Source organism: Ananas comosus, linkage group 25 (genome assembly GCF_001540865.1).
Source record: "Ananas comosus cultivar F153 linkage group 25, ASM154086v1, whole genome shotgun sequence".
Classification (NCBI taxonomy): Eukaryota; Viridiplantae; Streptophyta; class Magnoliopsida; order Poales; family Bromeliaceae; genus Ananas; species Ananas comosus.
In genome coordinates, this window is record NC_033645.1 from 1,276,303 (window position 1) to 1,292,071 (window position 15,769).

Here is a 15,769-nt window from a genome sequence, read left to right on the forward strand (position 1 = left end):
AGACAATTTAATAAATTTTAATAAATAATGCTTTAAAAATTATATTTATACTCCTGTGTGCGACATAAAAGTTCGTAGTTAGATACTTCTATTCTTATATAAAATAACTGTAATAAAATAATTTTCATCATTTGTATTACTAATTAAAAAAAATTATTACCTGCACCAAGTGAATAATTACATCTAATACAATGTATCATTCAAATTTTATGGTAGATATTTTGAGACCGAATCTATGTTATACGATATTTAAAAAATTAAATATAAAAATTAATAAATTTCAATCACTAATTTTTCACAAATTAATAGAAAATTTTCTCAAACTGTGATTTTTTGTACTACTTAATTATAATTTTAAGCAATTAAAACTTAAGATACAAACTTTTTATACATAAAATTTGTAAACATCTTTGGTAGTAACATCTAGAGGATTAAATTTTTAATTTTTATGACATAAATCATCCAATATTGAATGTGATGGTATTTTTATATTAGTGAAGTTGAAGTAAGCTTTCAAATGTACTATAGTTCATGCAAATTTTTCTTTTTTTGTTGTTTATTTGACTAGTTATGAAACTAAAATTTTTTATTTCTGCTATTTATTTAAAAGTAAGTTGACACAAAAGTTAAGATACGAAAAATTAATTAATTTTTTTCTCATTATTTTTTTGTAATTCACTTCTGCTAGGAATTAGCCGAAGTTAGTTATCCTATTTTAAGAAATTTAAATTTCAATCGAAAAAAAAATTATTATAAAATAAATAATAAAAATAAGTATTTACAATCAAAAAATAGTTTTTTTTTTCTTTACGTACCAATACAGTGCCGAGCATGACGTGGCATACACACGTCGAACGTATTTTGGTGTACAGCGAGGGTGACGTGGGTGGTCCCCACTTACAATTATTTTTTTGGGAAAACTTCAAAAAACCCCTGTAGTTTCGCACTTTTTTATTTTACTACCCTATGGTTTAAAGTGTATCAAATTAGCACCTGTGGTTTTTCACTTTATCACTTTAGTACCCTACGGTTTAAAGTGTATCGAGTTAGTACTTTGTGGTTTTATTTTTATATCAAATTAATATCCTGTGGTTTTATTTTTGTATCAAGTTAATATTCTGTGGTTTTTAAACCACAGGGTACTAAAGTGATAAAGTGCGAAACAACACGATACTAACTTAATACACTTTAAACCACCGGGTACTAAACTGAAAAAGTGCAAAACTATATGGTACTAACTTGATACACTTTAAAGCACAGAATACTAAAGTGAGAAAAATTAAAACCACAAGGGGGTATTTGAAGTTTTACTGGTTCGGACCCACTAAGAGCCATTTTTGGGTTCGGATATATAAAAATAATACGAGGCCCATTACAATTTTGGGTTCCCGATATGGATTTTTTTTTTTTATCGTACATATCTACATAGATGGCATATATTAGCATGTATACTGCGTATTTATTAATGCTAATTTTTCACAATTTTGTTCACGCCTTATATTCTAAAACATGTGTTTTACTTAGGCCAATTTGCATAAATAATCCACAAAGTTTTTAGCTTTTACTAATGTAGACTGCCTTTTTTTATTTTATAAGATCGGACCAAGTTTTTAAAAAACTGGCCAAAATATTCTCATTTCTTTTTCTCTTTCTTTCTTTTTCTCACGTCCTTTTTTTTCCCTCTACGAAGAGAGAGGTGGAGGCGGATGTGGAGGCGGCTCGCCTCCCCTCTACTCCCCGCGCTCTCGCACGCGTCTGCGCACCACCGCCCTCCTCGCCTCCAACCCTACCAAGGATGCGCTCGCTGCCACTCTTTGGGACGCCCTTCCTGGCCGTTACCCTATGCGCCATCGCACGCGCCTACTCACCCCCCGACCTCCTCGCCTCCGACCCCGTCGAAGCTGTGCCACGATGCTTTCTTTTTCTTTTTTTTTTTCTCTCTGAACCTTCTCCATGGCTCTTCGCAACCTACCTCCACTGCAGCAGATTTTTTACCGCCAAATCCACTTCTGGGAACCTGCCGTTCTCACCGCCGCCGCCGCCTATGAATTAACAGAAGGACTTCCTGGTGCCAAAAAACTCGCTGGCGAGGGAGGGGGCACGCGACCCACCATGGCCACCTGAGACCGGCAACAAGCAAGGTGGAAACGAAGGAAAGCGCGTTGACGCCGGAAAATAGAGCGGGGCGGTGACGATTGCGGCATCGCAGAGAGCAGCGGGGAGGGCCGGAGGAGCTCGGGAGCATCTCTGGTCAAATACTTTTATTTGCTTAAAATAAAAAAAATTAACTAAAAAAATAGAGAGCAAAAAAAAGAAGATGAAATTGCACTGTTAAGATAAAATTACACTATTTTAGAAGAATGTTGCAGTATTATATATAGATATAAGTAGCATTCTTTGAGATGTAAATTACAACATTTAAGATGAAAGTTACACTCTTAGTATTATATATAGATATAAGTTGCAATCTTTGAGGTGCAAATTACAACATTTAAGATAAAAGTTACACTCTTTAAACGAAAGTTATATTTTTTGGTAGATAGTTATACTATTTTTTCTCCCAAAGAGCATTCTTTAGGATGAAAGTTATACTTTTTAAACGAAAGTTGTACTGTTCAAGAGATAATTATACTATTTTTCCTCCGAAAGAGCATCATTTAAGATAAAAGTTATACTATTTAAATAAAAGTTGCAGTCTTTGGGAGATAGTTATACTGTTTTTTCTCTCAAAAAGTACAACTTTTATTTAAAGAGTGTAACTTTCATCTTGAATGGTACAATTACATCTTAAAGAGTGCAACTTATGTTTATAATAGTGCAATATTTCTCTAAAACAGTGTAATTTTATTTTCACAGTGCAATTTCATCTCCTTCTTCCTTCTTCTTTATTTCTTCTTCCTTACTTTCTAATTTTTTATTTTTATTTTTTTTTATTTTAAACAAACAAAAATATTTGACAAGAGATGCTTCCATGCACCCCTTGACCTCCTTGCCTCCGACCTCACTGAGGTCGCGCTCGCCGCTGCCCTTTGGGACGCCACACTCGCCACCGCCCCGCTCTCTTCTCCGGTGTCATCACATTCTCTTCCGTCTCCACCTCACTTGTCATCGACCCCGGGCCGGCGCGATGGGTCGCGCGCTCCCTCCCTCACCAGCGAGCTTCTTGACACCGAGAAGCGCTTCCTTTTCGTCGTCAGCGGCGGCGGTAAAGACGATGGGTTCTCAGAAGTGGGTTTGGTGGGTGAAAAATCAGCTACAGTGGAGATGGAGGTGAAAGTGGGTCGTAAAGGGTTGCGGAGGCGGTGAGAGAAAGAAAAGAGGATCGCGGCACAGCCTCAGCAAGGTTGGAGGTGAGTAGGCCGGCGGGTGAGCGAGAGCGCGTGCGAGCAAGGGTGCATAGAGTGAAGGCAAGGAAGGGCGTCCCAAAGGGTGGCGACGAGAGCAGCCTTGGTGGGGTCCAAGGCGAGGAGGGCGGGTGGTGCACAGATGCGGGCGAGGGCGCGGGGGGCAGAGAAGAGGCGAGCCACCTCCGCCTCCACCTCTCTCTTCGTGGAGGGGAAAAAAAATGAATGAGAAAAAAAAAAAGAAGAGAGAGGAAAAAAAAGTATTTTGATCAATTTTTCTGAAAATTCGGTCTAAATCTGCAAAATAAAAAAAAAGGACTCAGTTTTGCAAAAAGCTCAAAATTATGCAAATGGCCTTTCACTTATGTAGTGGATCAATGATTATTTTTTTTGCTTTAATCTTCTGTTGGTTTATAAATTTTATAGTATCAAAAATTTTATGTCTTCTATATATTAATTCTGGCAACGCAATACCAAACTAGGCCGGATTTTTTTAAAAATCTAAATATCGGACCGATATGAGTGGTACCTCGACCAATCTTATATAATAGTTTATTGACTAATTTATAATTACATTGGAACATGATGCTAGACGAACGAATATGATAAATAAAGGATGTATGCTAGTTTGATTAACTTGTGAATAGCATTTGAGATTATGTGGGCTCCTTTTTTTTCTTTTTCTTTTTTTGGAGGTAATGCGTCTCATTTTCTTATTCTCCTTTATCTAAAATTTGAACTTTGAGACTCAGCAATCTCCTTGTACCTCTTATTTTGCATTGTCTTAAAGACATATGCTATCCAATCTCACTGCTCTGTGCTCCATCTCCTCTCTTTCCTACTTTGGGATATATGAATCAAATCACATCTAAAGAAGAAGTTTGTATATATGCATCTTGATGATTTCTTTTCCATTTGTAATGATAAGTTCTTAGAAAGGAGAAGACCAAATGGATCACAAAAGAGAAAGGGGAATTCAAAAGCAAAGATGTGACAGCAAACCTCTTCTGTTTCATCTTCTTCTTCAAGACCTCTATATAAAGCCTGTTTAAGATAACAAAAATATTGCTTTATGGTAAGATGAAGTAGTGGACAGTTAATTTGCTGTATGTGACTTAGTAAAAGTTCATCAAAGTAAACAACATCTATGGTATTATTGAACTTGTTTTTTTTTTTTTTAGAGAAAGATAGCATGCTACTCGCTTCGTTTATTTCTTTTTAGAAATAAACTTAGCTGGAAATATGAGTCAACTAAAATTCGAATTTGAAATCTCGAATACTAACCACTAAGTCTTTTATCACTTGTGCTAGGGACAGTCGGTTATTGAACCTGTTATATATTGAGAATGGGAGCTTATTAGTTTGGTGAAGCGCAGAGTTGTAATGGAGAGAACTTTTTGGAGCACAGAGAATAAGGTGTTCCAACATTTCCTAATTTGGACTCAAAAGTGCACTAGGAAAAGGAAGCCAAGTTAGAGATATTCATTAAGCCAAAACATATATAGTTTTTGAATGTGCCTTTTGTTTAGAATTTGTTGAGAGTGTTATTAATGAGTCAACTTATGTATACAAAGTGCCCATACATTAGATGATTCAAACTTTGTAGTGTCCATCTCTATATATGTTAGGTGTCGTGCAAATCAAATATTTGGAAAACTAAATCAACCACCTAGCTTTAAAAAATCTTCTCTATACTATGATTTCGCACAGGATGCATTTAGAGCAGTTCAATCAAATATCATTGCATTGTTTTTATAACTTACTGATAATGTGTCTAAAAACTTGATTGACAGCGAACATACACTAAGAAATTTAAAGCACCTTAATAGCAGAAAAAAAAATTGTAAAGCACTTTAATATGGTAAACGCAAATTATTAAACACTTAATTTGTTCCCGCTCCACATAGAAATAAAAGAAGGGATGTGTTATGCAGTGTTATGTTTAATTCTTTATTTTCAACTTGTCTTAATTGCTAACAAGTAGATCCAGTTGATAGCTAATTTATCTCGGAGCAATTGGTTTTTGGTTCGAACCACACTTCAGGAAAAATGGTTAAGTGTCGAATTAAGTACACAAATTTTTTTATGGTACTAGTTAAGAGGAGATTACAGCTCTCAGAAACAAAGTTAGCTTGCACCAGTGCTCCTAGGTAGATCTCAGAAACAAAACATTAGAAAAAAAAAAAGAAGAAAAGGTTCACTGGCAAAATTTATCATGGTCAAATAGATCTGAGAAGTGAAAAACCTGAACCTGATGGTTTTACTGTAGATGGCATTAAGTAATTAGAGGCTGTGAAAGGCCCTACTCCACTGCTTGCACCCGAATCTGGAAAAGAGAAAGCGAAAACTTCTTAGAGGCACACTTTGAAATCTTTTTATATGGTGACTAAAGGCAAAGGGAAGAAGCAAGGCCTCTTTGGAGAGGAAAGGGGTAGAGAGAGAGAGAGAGAGAGAGAGAGAGAGAGAGAGAGAGAGAGGGAAAGAGAGAAAGGAAAGAGAGAAAGAGAAGAGAGATCGAGCGCGATCGATCGATGGCTCCGGTGGGTCTGCCACCGGGCTTTAGGTTCCACCCTACCGACGAAGAGCTCGTGAACTACTACCTCAAGCGGAAGATCCACGGCCTCAAGATCGAGCTCGACATAATTCCGGAGGTCGACCTCTACAAGTGTGAACCATGGGAGTTAGCAGGTAACAAGAATTGTTAGCGCAATTCGAATGGTAAACTTCATCAATGTATAGCTCATATTATTCTCTAAACTCATTTGATACTTCAGAATACGATATTCATCTACTAGAATTTTTTAATTGTGCTCTCTGAATCTTATTCATGAAATATGAAAATTGGGCTTTGCGCATTCATGCAGAGAAATCATTCTTGCCGAGTAGGGATCCCGAGTGGTACTTCTTCGGACCTCGGGACCGAAAGTACCCGAACGGCTTCCGCACGAACCGAGCGACCCGGGCGGGATACTGGAAGTCGACGGGGAAGGATCGGCGCGTCGTTTGTCAAAGCCGCGCAATCGGCATGAAGAAGACATTGGTCTACTATCGGGGTCGGGCGCCGCAGGGGATAAGGACGGATTGGGTGATGCACGAGTATCGTCTCGACGACAAGGAATGCGAGGACACTATGGGGATCCAGGTGACAAACTCATGTATATATAGTCACTAAAGTTATTTATAGTTCATGATCACTTTATGAATAATTACTGGTTTTGGTTATGGCAAATCATGCATAAAAGTAATTCAATCTAGGCTAAGAGCATTTAATACTCCTCTTAATCGCCCTAATTGGATTATAAGTTAAAATTAGAACCAAATTAATGCACGATTCTTAGAGCCGAATATATACATTTATATAAGCAAACAAATGGTAATTGAATCAAGACATGGTGTTTTCAAAGATCTTCATGTTTCTTCTTTAATTAAGAGTAGTGAAGAAGAAAAAAGGAGGGGAAAAAAAAAGAAAACCAACTTTTTGAAGCTTCTTATTTCATGACCTCAATTGAGTTGTCTTATTACAAATTGTTATGGAGTAATGCTATAATCACACATTAGGATTTATATATGCTCGAGAAATATGGAACGATCGATCGGTGCAATAAGTTAGCCTAAAGAGAAAGCCAATCAATTCAAAACTGTGAGCCAACCCCCTTTATAAATTTTTTTTTTTCTTTGTTGGGGTGTGCCTTTTGGTTCTTGGTTTGTTCCCTATTGTAATGAATGGATCATTTTAGGATTTCCCTTCTTCTTCACAAATATTTTCTAAATATTAGGAATTAAGAAAGAAAAAACCATGGCATAAACCAAAAGGTTAAGAGAAATGTCCATGCATTTCAAATGCATGAGCTGTAGAAACTACTACATTGAGATCAAAATAGCAAATGGGCATTTATAATATATATATATTTCCACTATTATAATACATACTATATTGTATCTTATGGCTGTTAATTTTCGTTTTTAAAGGTTATAAAATTTCACTGTATAGTCAATCTCCTCGTCATATATATTGCTCAGCTTCTAGGCTCTTAGGAAAAGGAGGAGATTCTACGTGGTTTTTATGCATGGAGTGCATGAAAAGTTAGGGCTTTCCATTCTCTCCCTTCGCTTTTTATCCCTTTAAAAATTGATTAAAATATTCCTTTCTTCTCTGGTCCTAAGTTCTTTGCAGACACATCCTGTTGCTTTCACTATTCTAATAAGACAAATGTTATATTCTACCAAAAAGAAAAAGGCAAAAAAATCATGAGGTTTGCTCTTTACATTCTAATCCAGTTTATTGTTTTATATATTTTAAGGATTCTTCTATGTCCCTACTTTTTTTTTTTTAATAAGATGAGACATTAACTACACTGAGCAGTATCATGAGCATGTTCACGCTGCATTAAAGCACCAATGGTGTCGGTGGCTTTCACTTTATTCCCACCATCTCTCTCTCTCTCCTTTCATATATATATATATATATATATATATATATATATATTATGATTTTTTTTTTTTGGCATAAATATGATATCAGAGCTAGTTGTACATTCCATCACATTCATCATTTTATGAGTAATATTCTTAATCTTTATCTCTTACACGATCAATATATCTATTGAGTAACATCTCTCTCCCTCTACGTAAGAACACACTGCTAAATTATTTATTATTAGATCGATCTTTTGAATAATACTAAATAAGAGAGATATTCCAGATCCCCCTACCTAGCTTATAGAGGCGTTTAGTTAATCAAATTTTCCCATCCATCTTTTACTTTGCAATATTCTCTTTGCCTAGCTAACATGGTTTACACTTAAGCGTATTAAAACTATTTCCGATTTACTTTCTATCAGATCGATTCTCACTCTCACTTTATATATATATATATGACCTATAACATCTTCTCCTACGTTAATTGCACTACTCATCAGGATTCTTACGCACTATGCCGAGTGTTCAAGAAAAACGTGGCGTGCACCGAAGTAGAAGAGCAGGGACAGTGCAGCATAGCAATGGTGGAGAGCTCCCTACATGTTATCCCCAACAGCGAGTTCGACGCGGCCGCGGCGACGTCACCGGACGTGCCGGTGGGGTCGTCGTCGTGCGTCGAAGAGGACGATAAGGACGACGCGTGGATGCAGTTCATCGCCGACGACGCGTGGTGCACCTCCACCATGTCAAGCAATGAGCCCACCGATCAGGAGCCCAATTCATGCGTGGCTTTTGCTACTTGATTAGTTAATTAATTTGGGGTTCATTTTTATTAATTTCCTGGTGATCATTTTTGCTTGGGATGGTCGTAATTTATATTGGTGATGAAGTAATAATAATATTATGTTTGAAAATGTAACAGTTTTCTTTTTCTTTTTTTTCTTTTCTTTCTTTTTTTATTTTGTGAACTTGTGAAGGTAACGTTTATGTAATAAGGGGAATATCTTGTGTAAATTTTCATGAAATGTCTTTTTTCTTTTCTTTTCTTTTCTCCTTTAACGTCTTTGGAATTGGTTTTGGTTAAATGCGGAGATATTAACGGCTGTATTTTGATTTATATTTTACTGTTAATAATCATGCTAATTTTCTTTAATTACGTATACTTTGCTGAGTAATCTCCTTTTTTTTTTGTTATATGGTAATTTAGTTAAATTTATCGTCATATTATTCTAATAAGATTGAAGTGTCATATTTTCGCTTCAATTCATTATTGATGAAGTGTCCATTTGAAAGTTTAAGAGGTTCAGTGCAGTTTTTATTAATTAAGAAATCCTAATTAAGAAATCCTTAGACTATATAAGATGTAACATATATTAACATATCGAAAAATATTTCTTGTACACACAAAAAGAAGAGTGTAGATATTACACCCTCCATCCTAAAGTTAATAGAAATTCAAATAATTTTTAATAAAAATAAAAAAAATTGATACGACAAGTAAAATATTGATGACTTTGGGATGAAATGCGTGTAAGATATACACCATATTTTGGAATGTATCTGTAGCAATGCTCTTAATCCATATATATAAACTTTTTCCAACTCTCACATGTGAATCCCTAATATACTACTCAAAGAGGAACTAATTAAGGAACTAATAGCCATGCATGATTAGTTTGAATCCATCACACAGGATTAATTAATCAGAAAAATGCATTGTTCACTGGATTAATTTGTCATCCTAGATCCCAGTGAATATTCCAATCAAATACAAATTAAATTTGGTTCACCCTTAATTATGTGGCTTTATAAGGGTAGTCGAAATTAGGATATCTGAAAATTATTATTATTATTATTATTTTAGAAATAGATAGTACGTTACCTGTTTTATTTATTTTATTTAGAAATAAATTTAGTTAAAAATATGAATCAATTAGAATTCGAATTTGAAACTTTGATTACCCATCATTAAATTTTTTGCCATTTGCTTTAAAGACAGTCAGTATCTGAATATTATTTTCAATCTGAACGTCAGTTATGGACAAGCATTTGCGACAAATTTATGCATGTGATGAGTGGTGGCACACAGTCACTGCTTTGTACGGGAGAGCTGCTTAAAGTTATTAATAAGTGAAATCATAACTTTTCTTTTTTCCTTTTTTTTTTTTTCTCTTTTCCTTTTGGTTTTTATATTGTTGATCCCAAGAAAAGCAAATAAAAGCTTTTGATGCGTTGAATGCTTGTTTGCATTATAGCCATTTATGACGAAAGGAAAGTTACGGATCAAAATCGGGAATAGCCAAAAGGGGCCAAAAAATTTAAAAAAAAAAAGCAAAGGAAATGGGTTGTGTTTCCTTATAGGCTCCTCTCCTCCCTTCCACAGCTTCTCAATGGTATAGGACACAATAAAATATAAATTTATACAATCGTCCCTAGAGCAAATAGTAAAAGATTTGGTGGTTGATATTCGAAACCCAAGTTCGAATTTTAATTGATTCACATTTTGAGCTAAGTTTATTTCTAAATAAAATAAACGAAAGGAATAACGTGCTACCTATTTCTCAATATATTATATATATATATATATATATATATATATAACTTGGGCTGGTATGCTTTTGGAAGCACGGAGCCCTCCGTGCTTCCAATTATATATATATATATATATATATAATATATATATATATATATTATATATATATATATATATATATATTTGTTTAGAGTGTGTTTAGTTCAACATAAAATTATAAAAAATAAGTTTTGATGGAAAAGAGTTTTTTGTGAAAAAAATAAATTACGTTTTTTAATCTTTGGTTTATAAAAAAAAAGAAAAAATAAATTAGCCATACTTGTTTTGTTGAAAGGAAAAACTTGAAAAAAAATAAATTTATATAATTTTCTTCTATTATATATTATATATTAATATTATTTATATAAATACCTATCACAATACATTATATATATATATATATATATCTATAATATATAATATATTAGAGTCCGGTTATGGTGCTTGTAAAAGTACCAAGTATTTGGTGCTTGTAAATTTTTTGCTATTAGATCTACCCTTTGATCATTTTTACTCATTAGATTATACTATTCAACCAACCACCCACCTAAGCCTAGGGGGTCCACATCATCTTAACCGCACATTTCTTAATCCAAGGGCTAAAAACTTACAAGCACCAATGACTTAGTACTTTTAAAAGCAAAGGAGCTCAATTCATATATATTATTATTATTATTATTATTATTATTATTATTATAATCATCTTTATTTAGGTAGGTATATTATTGAGAATACATTTAATATATATTTGTTATATTTTACCAATAACCCCAAACTACCCTCCTTTTAGTTTGTTGTAATATTATCCTTACTATCCAAATAAGTAGTCATATTGAAACAAAATTTTCACCTTTAGCCGAAGAATAAAACAAGACAGAATTTAGTCGAACTCCGATTTAACACAAAAACAATTTTTATTTTTAAATAAATTCGATTGAATTCTTCTCATTTCAATTCTACGTGGAGTGCATGAAAAGCAATGTGACATCCCATGACTTGGATTTTTGAAATAACATTTTGGACAATAATTAGACTTAAAAAATTAAAAAGTTAAGATGTTTTGAGGTAATATCTATCTATCTATCTATCTATCTATTATCTATTACTATATATAAAAGTAGAACCCTTAATGAACCCTATGTGAGAAAGTGACACGTGGCTTTCTATATGCTTGCCACGTGTCAAACTCAAATATGGATAATACCTTCCGCATATATAATATTAAATCATATTTTTTTAAAGCAAAATATATAAAAATTTTCTCAAATTTACCTACTAATATTTAAAATTTTTGATATTTTATTTAAATTATCTATCTTCTATTACTATATACTAAAGTAGAACCCTTAATGAACCATATGTGAAAAGCTGACACGTGGCGCTTTATATGCTTGCCACGTGTCAAGCTCCAATATAGATTTTTTATTTTAGAAAAAAAAAATAGATTTTTTAAGAAAATAATATCTTTTACTATATAGAAAATCTACGTGTTAAGCTCAAATATAGATGTTCTATTTTAAGGAATATTTAAAAGTCACCTATAATTATGTTGTGCGGATATTACTATTTTAGGGAATATGACTACTTTAGAAAAATTAAAATTAAATTTTTTAAGGAAATAGTATCTTTTACAATATTATTAAAAATCACCTATAATGAATGAAGGTGATTTTATTTCAAAGTCACATATAATTATGTTGAGATATTTGAAAAATTCACGCCAGGTACGGATATTACTGCTTAAGTTTAAATATAGATATTTTATTTTAGAAAAGATAGAAAATAGGATATAAATGCGAGGGTAATATTGTCACAAAAATTAATGGATATTTTTATTTTCAATCATTAGATAAGATCTAATGGCAAAAAATTAATATCTTTTGCTATATTATTAAAAATCACCTATAATGAAGGAGGAATTATTTCAAAGTTACATATAATTATGTTGAGATATTTAAAAAATTCACAGATATTATGTGGCAAAAAAATTGACCGGTGCAGATATTATGCATGAGAAGAAAAATATTTATCTTTATTTAGGAATAAATTACTACTTAGTTAATTATTTGAAATGCTTTGTTGAAAATTTCTGGACATAAAAATATTAGTAAAAAAGGATAGAGACATTTTTGGAAAGAGAAAAAACTAACATCTATATATTTTTAAATCTTAAAAGCACCAGTAGGAACATAATATATGTGTGCTTACTCTAATTTGTGTCAAATATGAAAGTTTAGTTGATCTTATTATATGCTTAAATATTAATATCATTTGTAATTTTCATATCAATTTTAGTTATCATTTTATTTCGCACATCAATATATAAATGTAAATTGTTTTGCATATCAATTCATAGATAATAGAGCAAGATTGAATTTTGCATTTTAGTTGAATATTTACTTTGGTCCAAATTTTTTTTTCTCTAGCTTGTGTACTTTAATATGTACTATAATTAAGATTGATAGTATATTTTTTTATTTATTAAAAAATATAAAATTAATTATAAAATCTTTTTGTTATCATCACATAATAATTTTTATTATTCTATATTATTATATTAGCCGTGCATCGCACGGGTGAAAATCTAGTTAAGATGAATGACTTCCAGAAAACAAGGTATCACATATAAGGTAGCATGCTACCGCTTCATTCAACTAGAAAATAAACTTAGTTACAGATTAAGGTCCAATATTATGGGTCTCAATCTGTAACTAAATTTACTTTTGAATTTTCATAAAAAGAATATATTTCTTCTAAAATATCTAAATCATAATAAATAATGGGCCCAAAAAACAGTCCACAAAGCCAAACTCATTTTGGGCCAAGCCCAGCCCATTAAGGAAATAGCTTTGCACGACTAGTGGTAGACAAAATGAACTTTGAAAGAAAATACCATAATAACAAGAGTTTAAATACTATGACACGAGATCGTATTGAAAATTTACCACATGATATAACATGAGACATACTAGACTATGCCAATAAGTGCTGATTACAAAAAATATACATATGCTGACACATATACAAAATATTCTTTTTTAACAACAAAATATATCAAATATTTATTATATATTTTTATTAAAATTTTTAAACTTTATTTAAAAAAATACTTATTAATTTCATAAATAAAAAATTTTAAATTATACCATCAATACGAAAACTATATCTATTGATATCTTACTAGCACGATATAATACGATAAATACGATCCGTATCGGTAAACACTTTAATCCTTATAAATAGCCCTTTTTTTAGATTACAATTTTAAACCTCAGTAAGTATGCAAATTTAAAGAGAAATACTAAATATACAATATTTATGTATATACTATCTTACAAATCCTAACCCAAAAAATGTATGGAAATTAATAATCTTTTTTAAACATTTTCAGCAAATAAAAATGTGAAATAATAAGATCAGTTATTAAAAAAAAAAAAGGCCATTGACTTCAAATGCAAACAGGAAATTGTAAAGGTATAGAGCAAAAAGAATCACAAAAAAAAAAAAAAAGCTTAAACATAAAATTGCAGGAAAAAAAAGAAAAAGAAAAAAAGCAGAAGATTCACTATTCAGGCATTCATGGACAAACCATAATGATAACACAAACCCCTCCATTGATTCCGCACCAAATTCAAAGCCAAAAACATCNCGTGCGGGCGGCGTTCTGCCAGTGGCGGTACCTGCAGCAGATGCGGGAGTTCGCGGTCCCGGCGTGGGAGATGCCGAAGCCTCCCATTTCAAATCCCAAATCCCAAACCCAGCAAGGACGCCCTCTTAACCTCCCAATCCCAAAACTAAAGCCAAACATTTCTACAAAAACCGAAACTTAAACCACACCTTAGTTACCTCCCCAAACACAATAGTAATACCAAACAGGTACTTACGGACTTATCACTTAGACGACGAAAAAAAGGAAAAGAAAAAAAGGACGTTAAAATACAAATTCGATAAACAAACAAACAAACAAACAAACAAAAAAAAAAAAAAAAAAAAAAAAAAAAAAAAAAAAAAAATCGGTGTAGGTGACGGCGTCGCGGATGACGTTCTCGAGGAAGATCTTGAGCACGCCGCGCGTCTCCTCGTAGATGAGCCCGCTGATGCGCTTCACCCCGCCGCGCCGCGCCAGGCGCCGGATCGCGGGCTTCGTGATCCCCTGGATGTTGTCGCGGAGCACCTTGCGGTGGCGCTTCGCCCCGCCCTTCCCCAGCCCCTTCCCCCCCTTCCCCCTCCCCGACATCGGCGCTGATACCAAAACCCTAACCCTAGACGATCAAATTCGAAGTCGAAGACGAAGACGAAACGAAGCGGAATTTGAGTGGAGAGGGGGAAGAGAGATTTGAAGGGATTTATAGATTGGAGAGGAGGGGGTGGGGGGGTTTGGATTTGGGTGTTTTGAATTTAAGTGGGGGAAATTGGGGCGGGAGGAGTACTCTCAATCACATTAACTGCACGAATCTCAAAGCTACTTAAAAAGCGGATGAGGTGGTCTCAATGTAGGGACGATCCCCGCCTCTAATGTGTTTCCGGGGGGAACGGGGTTTTACATTTAAGCGGAGGGAGTGCCAATCCGTGGGCCAGTAGCTCTCAGCGGTTGGATGTTGTGTGGACAGTGACGATTAGTTTGGACTCAGTGGTAAGGATTGATGACGTGTCATTGAGTCCGTTACGGGTCACTTCGGGTTCCAAACTGATTTGAGCTTGGCTCAAGGCAGTTTCTAATTTGGATCTAGCTTATACTTCGCTAAAGATTTAGTATTATTAATATATATATAGAGTGGGCTGGTATGTTTCTGGAAATACGGAGCCCTCCGTGCTTTCAAGTTGTTTTCGATGTTCGGACTTTTGAATCGACGATCGGCTCCGTTAGAGTTGATCTAGAATATTTGAAGTACCTAGAAAATAAATTTTGTGATTTTTGATATTCATTTTGCCTAGTGATCGAAGGTGGCTCAAAATCAATAATTTTAACGGCCTGGTGGTGCACGTTTGCAAGTTTAACGGTGTAGAAATATCCAGATCCATGAAATTTGATAGAAAATATTTTTATACCATATAAAATAAGACACTTTGATCTAAATTTTAATGTCATATCATCATATTTTGTAAGATTTTATTTTCAGCCGTGATTTTGAGCCACTCAACACTAGGCAAATGATATTGAAAATCACAAAATTTATTTTCTAGATACTTTAAATACTCTAGATAAGTCTAACGGACGATCGTCGATTCAAAAGTCCAAACTCGAAAACAACTGAAAGCACGGAGCCGCTCCGTGCTTCCAAAAGCATTACCAACGCACTCTATATATATAAATATAAATATAAATATATACATATATATAAATATAAATATAAATATACACAGTTAATTTGGAAATAAATTTGAAATCAACAAGCTGAATCAGTTATTAGTTATTAGAAATTAACCGCAGTTT

The 15,769-nt window shown here is 33.5% G+C and overlaps 2 protein-coding genes across 2 annotated transcripts; one reads left to right on the forward strand and one right to left on the reverse strand.

Moving 5' to 3' along the window:
- On the forward strand, positions 5,798-8,755 carry LOC109703657 (NAC domain-containing protein 86-like). Its single transcript, XM_020224363.1, has 3 exons — positions 5,798-6,032; positions 6,209-6,486; positions 8,264-8,755. The coding sequence occupies exons 1-3, from the start codon at positions 5,876-5,878 to the stop codon at positions 8,564-8,566; spliced, it is 738 nt and encodes a 245-aa protein (XP_020079952.1). The 5' UTR covers positions 5,798-5,875; the 3' UTR covers positions 8,567-8,755.
- On the reverse strand, positions 13,967-14,722 carry LOC109703709 (histone H4-like). The gene is made up of 2 exons (XM_020224429.1): positions 14,346-14,722; positions 13,967-14,129 (listed from the first exon to the last, which is right to left on the reverse strand). The coding sequence occupies exons 1-2, from the start codon at positions 14,570-14,572 to the stop codon at positions 13,967-13,969; spliced, it is 390 nt and encodes a 129-aa protein (XP_020080018.1). The 5' UTR covers positions 14,573-14,722.

Bases quoted from the DNA above. Each gene is read 5' to 3' on its own strand.
- LOC109703657 (XM_020224363.1), top strand. From the start codon at position 5,876: ATGGCTCCGGTGGGTCTGCCACCGGGCTTTAGGTTCCACCCTACCGAC. The intron at 6,033-6,208 runs GTAACAAGAATT...GCATTCATGCAG, and splicing joins TGAACCATGGGAGTTAGCAG to AGAAATCATTCTTGCCGAGT. The intron at 6,487-8,263 runs GTGACAAACTCA...ACTACTCATCAG, and splicing joins AGGACACTATGGGGATCCAG to GATTCTTACGCACTATGCCG.